Source organism: Mauremys reevesii, linkage group 2 (genome assembly GCF_016161935.1).
Source record: "Mauremys reevesii isolate NIE-2019 linkage group 2, ASM1616193v1, whole genome shotgun sequence".
NCBI lineage: Eukaryota > Metazoa > Chordata > Testudines > Geoemydidae > Mauremys > Mauremys reevesii.
The window spans coordinates 130,412,515-130,427,122 of record NC_052624.1 but is presented as its reverse complement, the minus strand read 5'-3'; the positions used below and the strand labels follow the sequence as shown (position 1 = coordinate 130,427,122).

The window sequence follows — 14,608 nt, the reverse complement described above, 5'->3', positions numbered from 1 at the left end:
TTACCTGCTGCCACCATCAAGTTTCTCACTTGGAAATTTTACCTCAGGGCGCCGCTGCCTGTCCTCACTTGTTACAAAGACCCTATCCCTATGAATGGGGATCCCAGATAGGTATGGTAGGTATTTTTCAAAGGCCACTGCAGAAATTCCCCTTGCACCACAGCTGCACTCCAGACTCCAGTTAACAAACTTGTACTTTATTATTAAAACCTATGAATAACTCAGGCACTAATAAGCTGGCAGGATCCACTCTCCTGTTTAAGTCCTGGCAAGTCTCATTTCATAACCCAGTTCAGGCTTCCTTTTTATAACCCATGGAGTCCAATGTCCCAATCTGGTCTCTCTACCACCATCTTGGCAGCCTGGACCTCTATTCCTGATGAATCAGTCTCTGGAATCTGGAGAGATCATCTCTGGCAACTTCAGCCAGCCCGGGTCAAACCACTGCCAGCTGATGAGTCTACTCACGGTGGTCCTCCCACTGCTGAACTGTCGAATGAACATTCCAGGATGGCTCCTAGAACCAAATGAGACCTTACAGAATCCTTAGGTTTCAAACCACTGTCTCACTTCCACCCACATATTTTATCTCCCACATACCTCATACCTAAAATAGTATAAACATAGCACAAACCCTAATGTTCTCCTCAGGAACCAGGGCTGTATTGAGCTCTTAGACCTAGAGAGGAGAGGAGTACATTACTTTGCTCAACTCTAGCTGTTCAGAGAGCAACCTTGGATCTCTAAGAACCCTGTCCAGTGGTGGCTGAAACAGGAGAATTTCACAGGGGAATAAAGAAGTAATGTGATATATAAGGCTCTGTTGGTGGTCATATTCACCTGATGAACTAGAGTCTAGATATTAAGATCTAACTCTAAAGTAATGTTTTTTTTAAATTACAATTAGACATATGTAAGGTCTATAATGTAAAGAAGTATTTTGGCAATTTATTGAAATGTATGTAATGTACACAGACTGTAATTGCTTCTTTGTCTAGTAAATAGATAGTCAATTTGATTGAAATTTTTCAACCAAATAATGTTCTCTGTCAAAAATGATTCTTTTTTTTTTTTTGGAAAACATTCATTCCCCACTATTTTTATAGTAACTGCTAAACATTAAAATTTCCTTTTGTTTTCAATTTATTGAAATTTTCATTTTAATTTTCAAAACCAAATAACCTGACATTTTGGATTTTTCTCCCCATTTCCCCCACTTTTTTTCCACTGAATGCAATAGAATGACTATCTAGGGATTTTCTTTTTTTTCCCCTCACTTTTTATTTTCTCTCAGACACTTCATAAATGATCTAAAAAAAGGAGTAAATAGTGAGGTAGCAAAGTCTGCAGATGATATATTACTCATGATAATTAAGTACAAAGCTGACTGTGAAGAGTTACAAAGAGATCTCACAAAACTGGGTGACTGGGCTATAAAATGCCAGATGAAATTAAATGTTGATTAATGCTAAGTAATGCACACTGGAAAACATAATCCCAAATATACACACAAAATGATGGTGTCTAAATTAGCTGTCACTACTCAAGAAAGAGATCTTGGACTCATGGATAGTTCTCTGAAAATATGTGCTCAATCTACAGTGGCAGTAAAAAAAGCTAACAATGTTTGGAATCATTAGGAAAGGGATAGATAAAACAGAAGATATCATATTGCCTCTATATAAATCCATGGTGTGCCCACATCTTTAATACTGCATGCAGATGTGGTTGCTCCAGCTCAAAAAATTGGAATTGGAAAAGGAACAGAAAAGGGTAACAAAAATGATTAGGGGTAAGGAACAGCTTCCATGTGAGGACAGATTAGTAAGACTGCGTCTTTTCAGCTGGGAAAAGAGATGACTAAGGGGATATGATAGACATCTGTAAAATCATGACTGGTGTGGAGAAAGTAAATAAGGAAGTGTTATTTAATCCTTCTTATAACGCAAAAACTAGGAGTCGCCAAATTAAATTAATAGGTAGCAGGTTTAAAACAAATGAAAGGAAGTATTTCTTCACACAATGCACAGTCAACCTGTGGAACTCTGTGTCAGAGGATATTGTGAAGGCCAAGACTATAACAGGGTTGAAAAAAGAACCATATAAGTTAATGGAGGCTAGGTACATCAATGGCTATTAGCCAGGTTGAGCAGGGATGGTGTCCCTAGACGCTGTTTGCCAGAAACTGGGAATGGGTGACAGGGGATGGATCAGTTGCTGATTACCTGTTCTGTTCATTACCTCTGAAGCACCTGTCATTGGCCACTGTCAGAAGACAGGATTCTGGGCTAGACGGACCTTTGGTCTGACCCAGTATAGTTGTTCTTATATTTTTATAGCGGACAACCAGTCAACATGATTTCTCTGTGTGATGCTGTGGGAAAAGAGACTAATCTGATCCTTGAAAGCAGCAGAGTCCTGTGGCACGTTATAGACTAACAGACATACAGGAGCATGAGCTTTCGTGGGTGAATACCCACTTCGTCGGATACCTGCCTCTGGAAATTTCCACTACATGCTTCCGACGAAGTGGGTATTCACCCACAAAAGTTCATGCTCCTATATGTCTGTTAGTCTGTAAGGTGCCAGAGGACTCTTTGCTGCTTTTACAGATCCAGACTAATACGGCTACCCCTCTGATACTAATCTGATCCTTGTATGTTTTAGCAGGGGAGTAGGGTTTAGGAGTTGGGAGGTGATTTTCACCTCTGTATAGGACATTGGTGAGATCGGTACTCAAATACTGCATTCAGTTTTGGCGTCCACATGTTCAAAAAGGATTCAAGATGTGGGTGTGCCATGGATTTATATACAGATAAGATGGTATTTTCTGTCTTATTATCAATCCCTTTCCTAATGAAGGCACATAAAGAAGTTAAGTGTCCACAAGGAGGGAAGGTGGAGGCAATTCTTAAAGGGGCCAAGGGTTTTCTTTACCTTGCCGGCCCAGACAAAGCCTCCCCACACCTGACTCTGCGAGGAGGGAGGAAGAAGGCATTTTTTGCTTTTTCTGCTCTGTAACGTTTCAAAACAGCTCGATCTTAGGACAAGTTACAGAGTACCCAAAGGTACTGTCACTGCTGTCACTGCCTCTGTAACTTTTCAAAACTTGTAGAAGTTTTGCAAAGATAGAGTGGCATTAGGAAAGTTGAAGAAAAATGGGGGAGGGAAGTGAGGGAAAAACCAAACTAAACAACATAAAAAACCAAACCCTAAACATAATTCATTCTGTTTCATTCATTGGTTAAAAAATGGGGGAAAGGGATTTTTTTTTTCAAAAACTGAAACAAACTTTTCAATTAAAAATTAAGCTAAAATTGATTCAAAGTAAACATTTTGATTAATATTGAAAATTTCCTGTGAAAAATCAAAACATTTCCAAACATTTTTTATTTTTCCTTTAATGGGGGGGGGGTTCCTATCAGCTGTAGTATTTATATTTAAAAAACCCTTAAAACTAGTGGATTTTTGCTGTGATCTGACCTTTGTAGGTAGTAATTTATCACATATATTGGGAGAAAGCAGATTCGGAGGTAGATACATGAGAAGAATGGTTGGAGGGTGAGATAGATTGCTATTAAGTTATGAGGATGGGGCACTAAGGGCATTGATACAATGGAGGAACAAGATTTGGTATCAGATGGGTTACAATAGTTCAGTCTGAAGGAGTTTTGTGTTCAGTTTTGGTTTAGCTGATTGGTCTTGTGGCAAGGAGACTATGGGGATGGTATTGGCCTAAAATAATTATTTTCATTCAGATAGAAGTGAGAGATCTACTAGCTTGAGAAGGTGGTTTTGTGGGAGGTTGTTACTCTTCACCTTGATAGTAGGGGAACTAGAGAGTATAATGACTTCCAAGCCAGGTAAGGCAGGGTGGTGTTTGGAGAGGTTGTTTATTGTTCTCTCCCTCCACATACATATCATAGTCGAGTATATCCAACGTGGAGAAAGGGAGAGAGAGTTTGCATTTCTTTAGAAGAAGGATCTTGCACTTTATCTGGGATAGTCTTGCTTGAAACCTCATCTATGGCCATTCTCATAGCTGAGAAGATTAAGCAACTTTAACATATGCAAGATATATGGATTGATTTTGGTGCTTGGTTTATCTATGCCCTGTAGGTATGATATGTGGCTAATGAAGTTTTTAGAATCTTTGATTTATAATGGATGATGCTCCAAACTTTTTCTGTATTACATAGACATGACTGTAAATATAGATGGTCTTTATCTTCCCTTCCTTGTCAGTATTACTAGGGTTAGGGTTCTATTCTGTCAGCTTTTCTTTCCAGCGTTTTGCTGAGGCAGTTGGGGCAGATAGTAAGCTGCCTTTGGCATCAAAGAACAGCTATTCTGGGCCAGACCAAAGGTCCGTCTGGCTAGCCTAGTATCCTGTCTTCTGACAGTGGCCAATGACAGGTGCTTCAGAGGTAATGAATAGAACAGGTAATCATCAACTGATCCGTCCTCTGTCACCCATTCCCAGTTTTTTGGCAAACAGAGGCTAGGGGCACCATCCCTGCTCATCCTGGCTAATAGCCATTGATGTACCTAGCCTCCATTAACTTATTTAGTTCTTTTTTATAGTCCGTTATAGTCTTGGCCTTCACAACATCCTCTGACAAAGAGATCCACAGGTTGACTGTGCATTGTGTGAAGAAATACTTCCTTTCGTTTGTTTTAAAACTGCTGCCTATTAATTTAATTTGGTGACCCCTAGTTCTTATGTTATGAGAAGGATTAAATAACATGTCCTTATTTACTTTCTCCACACCAGTCATGATTTTATATACGTCTATCATATCCCCTTAGTCATAGCTTTTCCAAGCTGAAAATTCCTAGTGTTAGTAATTTCTCCTCACATGGAAGCTGTTCATCAATATACATATGACACACCACTCTATGTCTTGTTTTCATTACACCCAGAATGGTGTATTATTATTTATATCTCTGTGATTTTGCTGAGATTGGGATTTGGATAAATGTGAGTTACTGGAAGTTTGATTCAAACAAAACCGCAATGATGTTAGATTTAGGGGAAGGATCTTTAGGGTACAATGGGGATCCCCATTGGAATTAGAGTCCAAATTGGCCTCAGTGACCAAAAGTGTTTTTTCCACTCCTCTATACTTGGTAAGATATTTGTGTCTGCTTTTCTTATCTCATGACCCTGACACTTTTCCAGACATTTTGTCCTCTACACTGGATTACTGAAATATGATGTCTAGAACAGTGTTTCTCAATGACCGGTCTGTGGACTGGCGCCGGTCCCTGAGAGTTCCCTGATTCAGTTTAGAAAGGCATCAAGCCAGTCCCTGGTATGAAAAAGGTTAAGAAACACTGGTCTAGACTGACCCTTAAAGATCACCCTTGAAGCTTCAGCTGTTGCAGAATGCAGCCATCTGCCTCCTTTGCGCGGTTAGCACCAGGGAGCAAATTGTTCTTTGCCAATTGCACAGATTTCCTGTTTGTTTCTGTCTGTGATTGGAGGTGCTAACTCTGTTCTGCTGGACAACAAACCACCTATAGCAATCCAGAAATATGTTTTAATAAATGCCACTGTCCTATGAGGATCAGGGGACCACTATTGAGCTGGGGTCCTTGGGATTTGCTTCTAGATCTCTGATCTCTGTACAATTTAGAGGCTCTGCAGAACCTGAAACCCATCCCCCTAGATTGGAACAGGCAATAGTAATTTAGTGAGACTGAAATAACAGTTTTTGTGGCCGTTTTCTGAGGGGAGTGTTTTGGTCCTAAAAGTGTCCAGAAATACAATATCAAAATCTGGGAGCTGATTTTCTGAGATGCTGAACCACCTGCGGCTCTCATTAACTCTCAGCTTCTCTGAAAACCACACATAGAGACTTTTTAATGGGTGGAATACAAGCTTCAGAAATCAGTGTCTGTTTTTCCCTATTCTGATAACTTTTGGCTAGCTGATTATTTTATTATTTTTGTCAAATTTAAAGTAAAATGTACAGTAAAATCATGTTGCTCCCACACTTAAAATTTGTTTGACAAATTAAACCTAGGTCAGAATTATAAAAAATAAAACAAAACTTGAAAACAGGAACTGGATAATGAAAATGCTAATAGGCCAACAAGTACAGAAATATTAGCAAATTTCTCTCTCTCTCTTTCTTTCTCTAAAACAGTCCTTTTTGCAAGGCTAAAGTGCTGAAATGAATGTTCTGCCTTTTTGTCTCACAATAAAGCTTTAGTGTTTTGGCAAAACGCCATGAGTCAGTCAGTGCTGCTAGTTTCCATTATTTCCTATTCAAATATTGGCACTTGATTATTTAGAGTGAAAGTGGCAAAATCACACATTATCTCATAGGAATGAATCATGTTCCATGTTGCTAGTGCACATGTTAAAGGCTCATATCAGTTGAAAGTACACATTTCTTGATTTATACAAGTACACATCTTGACAAGTGCTGTGCTTGATACTTATTTATGCCAACCAAATTGTGCACTGATAATTATCAAATTATGCAAAATGATGTACACTGTACATAACATTATTCTGTAGTTTCATTAAGTAGCTCATCAACAGAAAAGCTGCAAATCTGTCAGGAAGGATAATAAAATGTAACTGTTTATATTTATTTGAGTTCTCACCATCTATGAAGAGAAATGAAAGTAACTGATGTGAAAGTATAAATTCTAATAAAGTGATAAACCTGATCTCTCAAATATAATATCTGTTATGTTGTGTTGAGGTTTCTATTTTTCAAAATGTTTATTAGATATTTAATTGACTTTTTGTCTTATCTGAGAATCTTTAGCAGGTAACCCCAAAATTATGGGGGAAAGAATCACTGTTCACTACTTAGAACCCAATTCTGAAAACACTAGTGCAACTACTTCAAGTACATAGGTTGTCCAAGTGATTTCAGGGGGTTCCCAGCTCTGTCACTTAACTGCAGTGTGACCTAGGTTGAGTCACTTCAGCTCTCTGAGTCTGTTTCCCATCCCTTGTCTGTCTTGTCTATTTAGATCAGTGTTTCTCAAACTGGGGTCACCACTTGTGTAGGGAAAGCCCCTGGCGGGCTGGGCCAGTGTGTTTACCTGCCCTGTCCGCAGGTCCGGCTGATCGTAGCTCCCACTGGCTGTGGTTCGCCGCTGCAGGCTAATGGGGGCTGCTGGAAGCGGCAGCCAGTAAGTCCCTCGGTCTGCACCACTTCCAGCAGCTTCCATTGGCCTGGAGCAGTGAACCACAGCCAGTGGGAGCCATGATCAGCCGGACTTGTGGACGGGGCAGGTAAACAAACCATCCCAGCCCACCAGGGGCTTTCCCTACACAAGCGCCGACCCCAGTTTGATTTAGATTGTTAATTCTTTTGGGGCGGGGGCTGTCACTTGCTATTTGTTTGTACAGTGCCTAGCACAAGGGAGCTCCAAACTCAGATGGCCCGGTAGGTCAGGGGTTAGCAACCTTCGGCATGCAGCCCATCAGGGAATCCGCTGGCAGACCGCAAGACATTTGTTTACGATGACCATCTGCAAGCATGCCCCCCATCCACATCTCCCGGTGGCCACGGTTCACTGTTCCCGGCCAATGGGAGCTGCGGGAAGCGGCGGCTAGCACGTCCCTGCGACCTGCGCCGCTTCCCGCAGCTCCCATTGATCGGAAACGGTGAACCGTGGCCACTGGGAGCTACAGGGGGGCCGTGCCTGCAGATGGTCAATGTAAACAAAATGTCTCGTGGCCTACCAGCAGGTTACCTTGATGGTCTGTGTGGCAAAGGTTGTCGACCTCTGCTTTAGACAATACTATAATGAAAATAATAATAAAAAGGGATGATGTGTTTTTTAAAATTAAACAAGTATATAAGGGATTGTAGAATCAGGACTTTAGGTCCTTAAGAGAAAATCTTTAGTGTTATGTAAAAGAGGAGTTGAATTATGCCTTCTGCCACAAAATTAGTAGCATAACCATTTTAAAATGTATTTAAAAGATTAAGATATGCTGCCACTCACGTTAGTGGAAAAGTTCCCAGTGATTTCAGTGGGAGCAAGACTGAGGACTGAATCCATCACGTCACTCTCAACAGCAGCACTCATTTGTAAATTAACTAAAGAAAGGACACCATTTATAATTCTTCAGTAGTTAATTTATTTTATTTAGAGATCACATTCTTTCTGACCAAAAAACTTATAGGGAGAAAATTTGATAAATGGTTTCTAAAATGTTGCCCTCAATTTTTCACATATTTTTTTCACACACAAATGGAATTAAATGGAAAGCAAAACTGTTCATACAAAAACTTGGAAGTCACCAAGAATGTGTTAGTATTTTTACGCCCAATCAGCAGGAGGGTGAGCCTTTCTGGAGGTGTTAATCTCCTCTGAGAATCAGGTTCAAAGAATTTGGGTTGGAGACTTTTGAAAACTTCACCCACAATGCATTGCTGTTTTCTCCATCTATGGTAATCGTGACCACTTCCTGATATCTACAGTAGTTGCAAATAAAGTCATCTTTGGAATTCTTGGTAAGGTATCCAGAACAGCAGAGGGTAACATGAGTTCTTGTCAATGTCTGTGGTGATGAAAAATCACATACTGGATTGATTGATTGATTATCTACCGATCAGTAATTGAGCATCTTTCTTTCTTTCTTTCTTTCTTTCTTTCTTTCTTTCTTTCTTTCTTTTCTTTAAAAAATCTGTTCTGTATTGTCTCTAAACCTTCAATAGCTTCCCAACTCTAGAGAATGTGCTTTCATCTCAGAACTGTCTGGTATTTATTTTTGTGCCTTGCATTATAATATTTAATAAAATGAAAATACGGTTTACCTTTTGTATGTTTTACTTTTGTATGTCTTCCCCAAATCTCATCCTTGGAAATAGATCACAAAGCAGACAAACATAAACAAGATATTTATGTTAAAAAGTTAAACAAATGTTTAGGCTAATTGCCAAATCTGGAAGTTTACAAGTCTCTCTGTTAATAACCTGATAGTAAAATATTACTTTTTATTATTAGAATAAGAAAAATAGGGATAAACTCTTCTGTCTTGTAAAATGCAGATTCATCTTTTTAAAAAGATATTTTATTTCTAACTACGTCTTTAAAATATTTTATTTCTTGAAGATATGTTTAATTTATTCATCCCCAGAGGATTTAGGCTGTGAAAAGCCTTAGCAGTCTGGTTTCTACACAGTCTAGGACAAAAGTGCTGATGAGGCATATCTGCTCTGTCATACTTCCGTGAGAAGGTCTGCTTTGATGATGTGAACAACACATTTATTCATCAGCTTTAACTTATTTCAGTTGTAGGTTTGCCATGTGGGCACAGCACGTGGGGCTAGTTCTGGCTCTCCTCGTCATATTTCTAATTTGGCAGTTGAGCCCTTCAGTAGGGTTCCCCTGGATAAGGCAGCTTGCCACGTTTGTTAGTCCCTGCATGAGAAAATTATTTGTATTGGCCCTGCACAGTATTAATTTATCTCTGAAACATCTTCTGCCTTTTGAGGAAATCAGGTTTTGAAGCAAAAGCAGACAGTTGGGTGATGCCGATAAGATCATTAACTTGCATGACTGGTGCCATTTCATGTTATTTTTCTTTGCATTTTAAAAATTCTTTGTTTTGTTTTTGTTAAAAACAAGAGTTGTCTTCAAATATGCTTTTCATCAATTTGGATCCTGCTTCATGGAGGATTTTCTCTCTTAAATTTCCTGTATAAATCTGTTTGCAGCTGGGTCTCGGGCATCTTACAGCAGCCAGCACAGCCACCTTGGCTCCGAATTAAGGGCGCTGCAGTCTCCAGAGCACCATATAGATCCCATTTACGAAGATAGAGTGTATCAGAAGCCCCCTATGAGGAGTCTCAGCCAGAGTCAGGGGGACCCTCTGCAACCAGCACATACAGGCACTTATCGCACTAGCACGGGTAGGTGGAAATAATTTATAAAATTGTCTTTTATGGATAAAGTGTTTTACTTCAGTACTAAATCTCTAAATTTTATTAGTAATGCTAGAAAAGTTTATACTGTATTTGTAGCTTGTAAAAATGCCTGATACAAATTGCAGAAGGCATTGTTACAGCTAAAAAAGGCAACCCCCTCTACTTCCTCCTCTCAAAAGAATCTCAGGCAGAAAAATCTTAGCATTGGGACTATATGTTTTGTGGTTTTAGTATTTTTGCTGCTTGTGGTGGGAGGGAGAAAATGTTTTCATCAAGCTTTTAAATGCGTTATTTAAAGAAATCTGATTGTTTTCAGATAACTTATCTAATTGTTTTCTCCTGCTAAAATTTTGTGTGAGTCTTAAAAAGGGCTGCAAGGCATCTTCCTTGTGAACATAATAGGACATTTACATTTTTGGGACTGAAGCAAACCAGGACCAAATGCGTTCTCTGTCTCTCTTTCTCATATTATATATATGCAACATACTCATACACTGTAGACATACAGATACAAATCATAAAGCTTCAGCATACCAGACAAACAGAGCTGTCAATATCATTGATTTAGCTGTAATGTAATAATGAATGATCATCCATGATACACATTAGTGTACAAGTCCTATTTGCAGAGTGTCCTCTCAGCTATGTAAAATAGCTCTATATTTGGGAATCCACAAATAGATATCAAATCAATAGGGATACTTAATGACTAAGGAATCAGAACACAGCAGAGTTAGAGCCAAAATAATCTAAAACATGTAGAAATATTAATAACTTATATTAAGAATTGCAGTATTGAGCAAATTTCTGACATGTTTTTCTTTGTTGTATCAATCAGACACTGGAGATTTATGTCTCTTCCCAAATCAGAAGCTTCCATTTAGAATTGACAGAAGAATTGAAGCAAAATTAAAAATACCTGCAAAACTGACTTTTTTTTTAGAACAAGATGTCAGACTTTCTTTTATTATGTTAGGACCTAATCCTGCATTTCTCGCTTATCCCATTGCGTGCATGGAAGTTTGGGGTATGCAATGAGTATAGGATAAAGCCCTTAGAAGGGATTCAGAGACATGTAAAACCCTTTGTTGCTTAATTTAAATTCTTGTAGTATCTAGTTATTACTGGAGAATGCCACTTAATACTGTTAAATGTCAATGGAAGAAGCTAGCATTCATGTACAATATAACTTTTGTGTGGAATCATACTTATATCCAGACATAACAACTCTGGTATTAAAAGAATAATTAGGTTGCAAAGTGTAGCACAGGACCCCTGCCTCAGTTGCTGAGCAGGAGGGGAAATGATCAGTGAATGAGGCGGCTGTTGAATATTCATTTTTATTCTCATCATTCAGCATGTGGCCTCACACTTCATACACTGCACACTTTCCAAACCGTGCCTTAAATAATATTCTTTTTTAATTATGTATTGGTTTTTCAATAGCATTCGGACTATCTGATAGCCCCATAGCCATTAATGGATTTATCTTCACAATACCTCTGTGAATATTATCCCAATTTTACAACTGGAAAACTGAGGCCTAGAGACTGATTACTTCATTTTCAGAAGTGTTGGCTCATGGAAGTTCAATGGAGCAGTGAGTGCTCAATGTCTGTGAAAATCTGGCCATAATCTGACCCAGGTTCACACAAGTCTGTGGCAGAGGAAGAAATAGAACCCAAATCTAGGACCTGGAAACCCCTTAGGCCAGTGGTGGGCAACCTGTGGCCCGCGGACCACACGTGGCCTGTCAGGGTAATCCGTTGGCAGGCCGTGAGACAGTTTGTTTACATTGACTGTCCACAGGCACAGCCTCCCGCAGCTCCCAGTGGTTGCAATTTGCCGTTGCCAGCCAATAGGAGCTGCGGGAAGCAGCGCAGGCCATAGAGACATGCTGGCCACCACTTCCCACAGCTCCCATTGGCCAGGAATGGTGAACCGCGTCTCCTGGGAGCTGTGGGGGGCTGTGCCTGTGGGCGATCAATTGTAAACACAATGTCTTGCAGTATGTCAGTGGATTACCCTGATGGGCCATGTGCCGAAGGTTACCAACCCCTGCTCCACACTCAGACCCTCCACATTTGGATCCTGCCTTGCTGAGCCTGTCTGCTCACACCTGGTGCAGCTGGCATGGAGAGGCAGGGCCCTGGGGTGTTTCTAGGGCAGGTCCGGTCCTTGTGCTATGTCAGGGTTGGGTGCAGCCTCACGGCTGAATCCACATCCTGGTGGGAGAGAGGGGGGGCTGCAGAGTGATCTCCCACCTCTGTGCAGCCAGTGGCCTGTGCTCCTCAGTGCCATGTTGGAGCCTCCACATTTATTTGACGAATAACATTTGCGGAATTCTGCAGAATTTTAAAATTGTGCACAGAATTTTTAATTTTTTTTGGCACAGAATACCCTCAGAAGTAACTATACAAAGAGAAAATTTACTGAATCAGGAGATCTTGCCTTGTTCCATGCATGCATGCATTTTGTGTGTTGCTTCAAGGAAGACTGGAGTCTTTCACAGCCCTGCCTTCTTCCAAATATATATATATACACACACACGCACACACATGCATACACACATACTGCACTTAGGTAACCTGTTGATTGTTAGATTATATAATGATCCGGTGTCCATGGTTAAATAACTTATTTTTTATATTTAATACATAGAAAAATTAAAACAGTCACAGGAAGGTACATCTGCAATCGAGGGATTGTGCTGTGCCAAAGTTCAAATTTACTTAATCTACAGTTGAGGCAGTAGTGCCCAAACAAACAAACAAACAACACCCCTGCAGCTCGTTTGTGGAGTGTCTTGGACTAGTATTTACAAAACTGTTAGCTTACTCAGGTCAGTTGACAGTCAAGGAACTTGGGTTAAAACAGAAGCAAAAACTCAAGTCTTGACATCCCTGTTGTCCACAGCACAGGATCTACACACCATTGTCTTTTACAGTGGGTTGTCAAAGCCAGGCCTCCTCTGGTTTGTTGCACATTAGTTGTTTATGCAGGTCCATCAAGCTGTATGTGAGCTTGCTGACAGAAATGTTTTGCTTTGCACTTCTGTCCCATTTCTTGTTTTTTTTCTACAAAAGGGAACATATGGCTCACAGTGGGTGGTATAGACACATAATTTTGATAAAATAACTAAAAATGTTAGTCTCTGTAAAAATAGAGTAAAATATTAGAATTTTTTAGAAATAATCACAATTCAAGGTTCAGTGTTTCAAGATTAGAGTTGTATTTTTATTGTTTAGAAAACTACAAACTTTCCAAAGAAAATTAGACCTTTTCTTTTATGCAAATACTGAGTCTGATTTTTCTCTCCCTTTCCCCTCGATTTATACCATTGTGACTCCACTGACTTCATAGGAATTGCTCTTGATTTACAGTGGGTGTGAGGGAAGAAATAGCCCCACTGAATAAAACACTTCATTGTAATCTCTATGGCATCATATACAGTTAACATCTTTTTTGTTTTACTTCTCCATTTAGATATAAAACCAGTAATGAACTTGAAATAATTTTTTCTCATAGAAAAGGGTAGTTTGTATCAGCAATGAAATTTAATCTAAAATGACAAAACAAAATCAAAGAGGTTATTTTAAATTTGCTTAAAACAGTGGTTCTCAAAGCCGGTCTGCCACTTGTTCAGGGAAAGCCCCAGGCAGGCCGGGATGGTTTGTTTACCTGCCACGTCCGCAGGTTCGGCCAATTGCAGCTCCCACTGGCTGCGGTTCGCCGCTGCAGGCCAATGGGGGTGGCGGGAAGTGGCGGCCAGCATGTCCCTCGACCCGCGCCACTTCCCGCAGCCCCCATTGGCCTGGAGTGGCAAACCACAGCCAATGGGAGCCGTGATCGGCTGAACCTGCAGACGTGGCAGGTAAACAAACCGTCCCAGCCCGCCAGGGGCTTTCCCTGAACAAGCGGCGTTCTGGCTTTGAGAAGCACTGCTTTAAAAGACATATTTTACATGCATTAGAATGTCTTTTTCAGCAATGTCTATGCTTTGAGTTTATCAGCCCTTGATCAAACTGCTGTCTGCTGTGTCATTTTTAGTGTGAATACTAACAGCTTCAGACCACCAGAGCTTATTCATATTTAAATTTGCTGATAAAAATGTAATGAAAGCTATGCAAAATTCTACTTCTGAAATGTGACTCTGTAAAAATGACATTGTCAAATTCCAATTTTATTGTGTTTCAGTGGTTTCTGTATCAAATATGCTCAGTTTACAACTAAAAATATTATTTTCTTCCAGTTCCGAGCCATGTAAACTCAGCTTGGTTTTGGAGAGTCAGGCGAAGGATTCCTTCTTTCTCATGCATCATCAGTTGTATAAAGATTCTGTAGGCCAATTTATATCCTCAGGTACACCAGTGCAGCACCAGTGTCTTCTCTGAGGTGGTACAAGTACATCTAATCAACATGCAATTGGAACTTATAAAGCAATCCTAGTTGTGATGTGTGAGCCAGATAAGAATACAACTCACTCATAGCTGTATGGACTTTGAGGTGCTAACAAGTCAAATATTTTAAAGAGTGGGATGTGGAAATGTTTTTTTCACTTAAGCAATTGGATATGACTGTGAATTATCCACAGGGAGCACCTCCTTTGAGTAAGAAGGTGCATTTTTTACATAGTCACTCTTCAGAACAGTACTTGTACATTACTGAGAAACTTACTGTTATATGTTATTTCCTTATAA

At 39.8% G+C, this 14,608-nt stretch overlaps 1 protein-coding gene across 3 annotated transcripts in view; it reads left to right on the top strand.

Annotated features, from left to right (window-relative positions):
- Window positions 1–14,608, top strand: part of CTNND2 (catenin delta 2) — a 1,145,701-nt gene that overhangs the window by 717,817 nt on the left and 413,276 nt on the right. For all 3 annotated transcript variants that reach the window (XM_039524144.1, XM_039524145.1, XM_039524146.1), the window contains exon 8: window positions 9,699–9,893. In XM_039524144.1, the coding sequence (XP_039380078.1) occupies window positions 9,699–9,893 (195 nt within the window). The remainder of the gene's footprint in view (window positions 1–9,698; window positions 9,894–14,608) is intronic.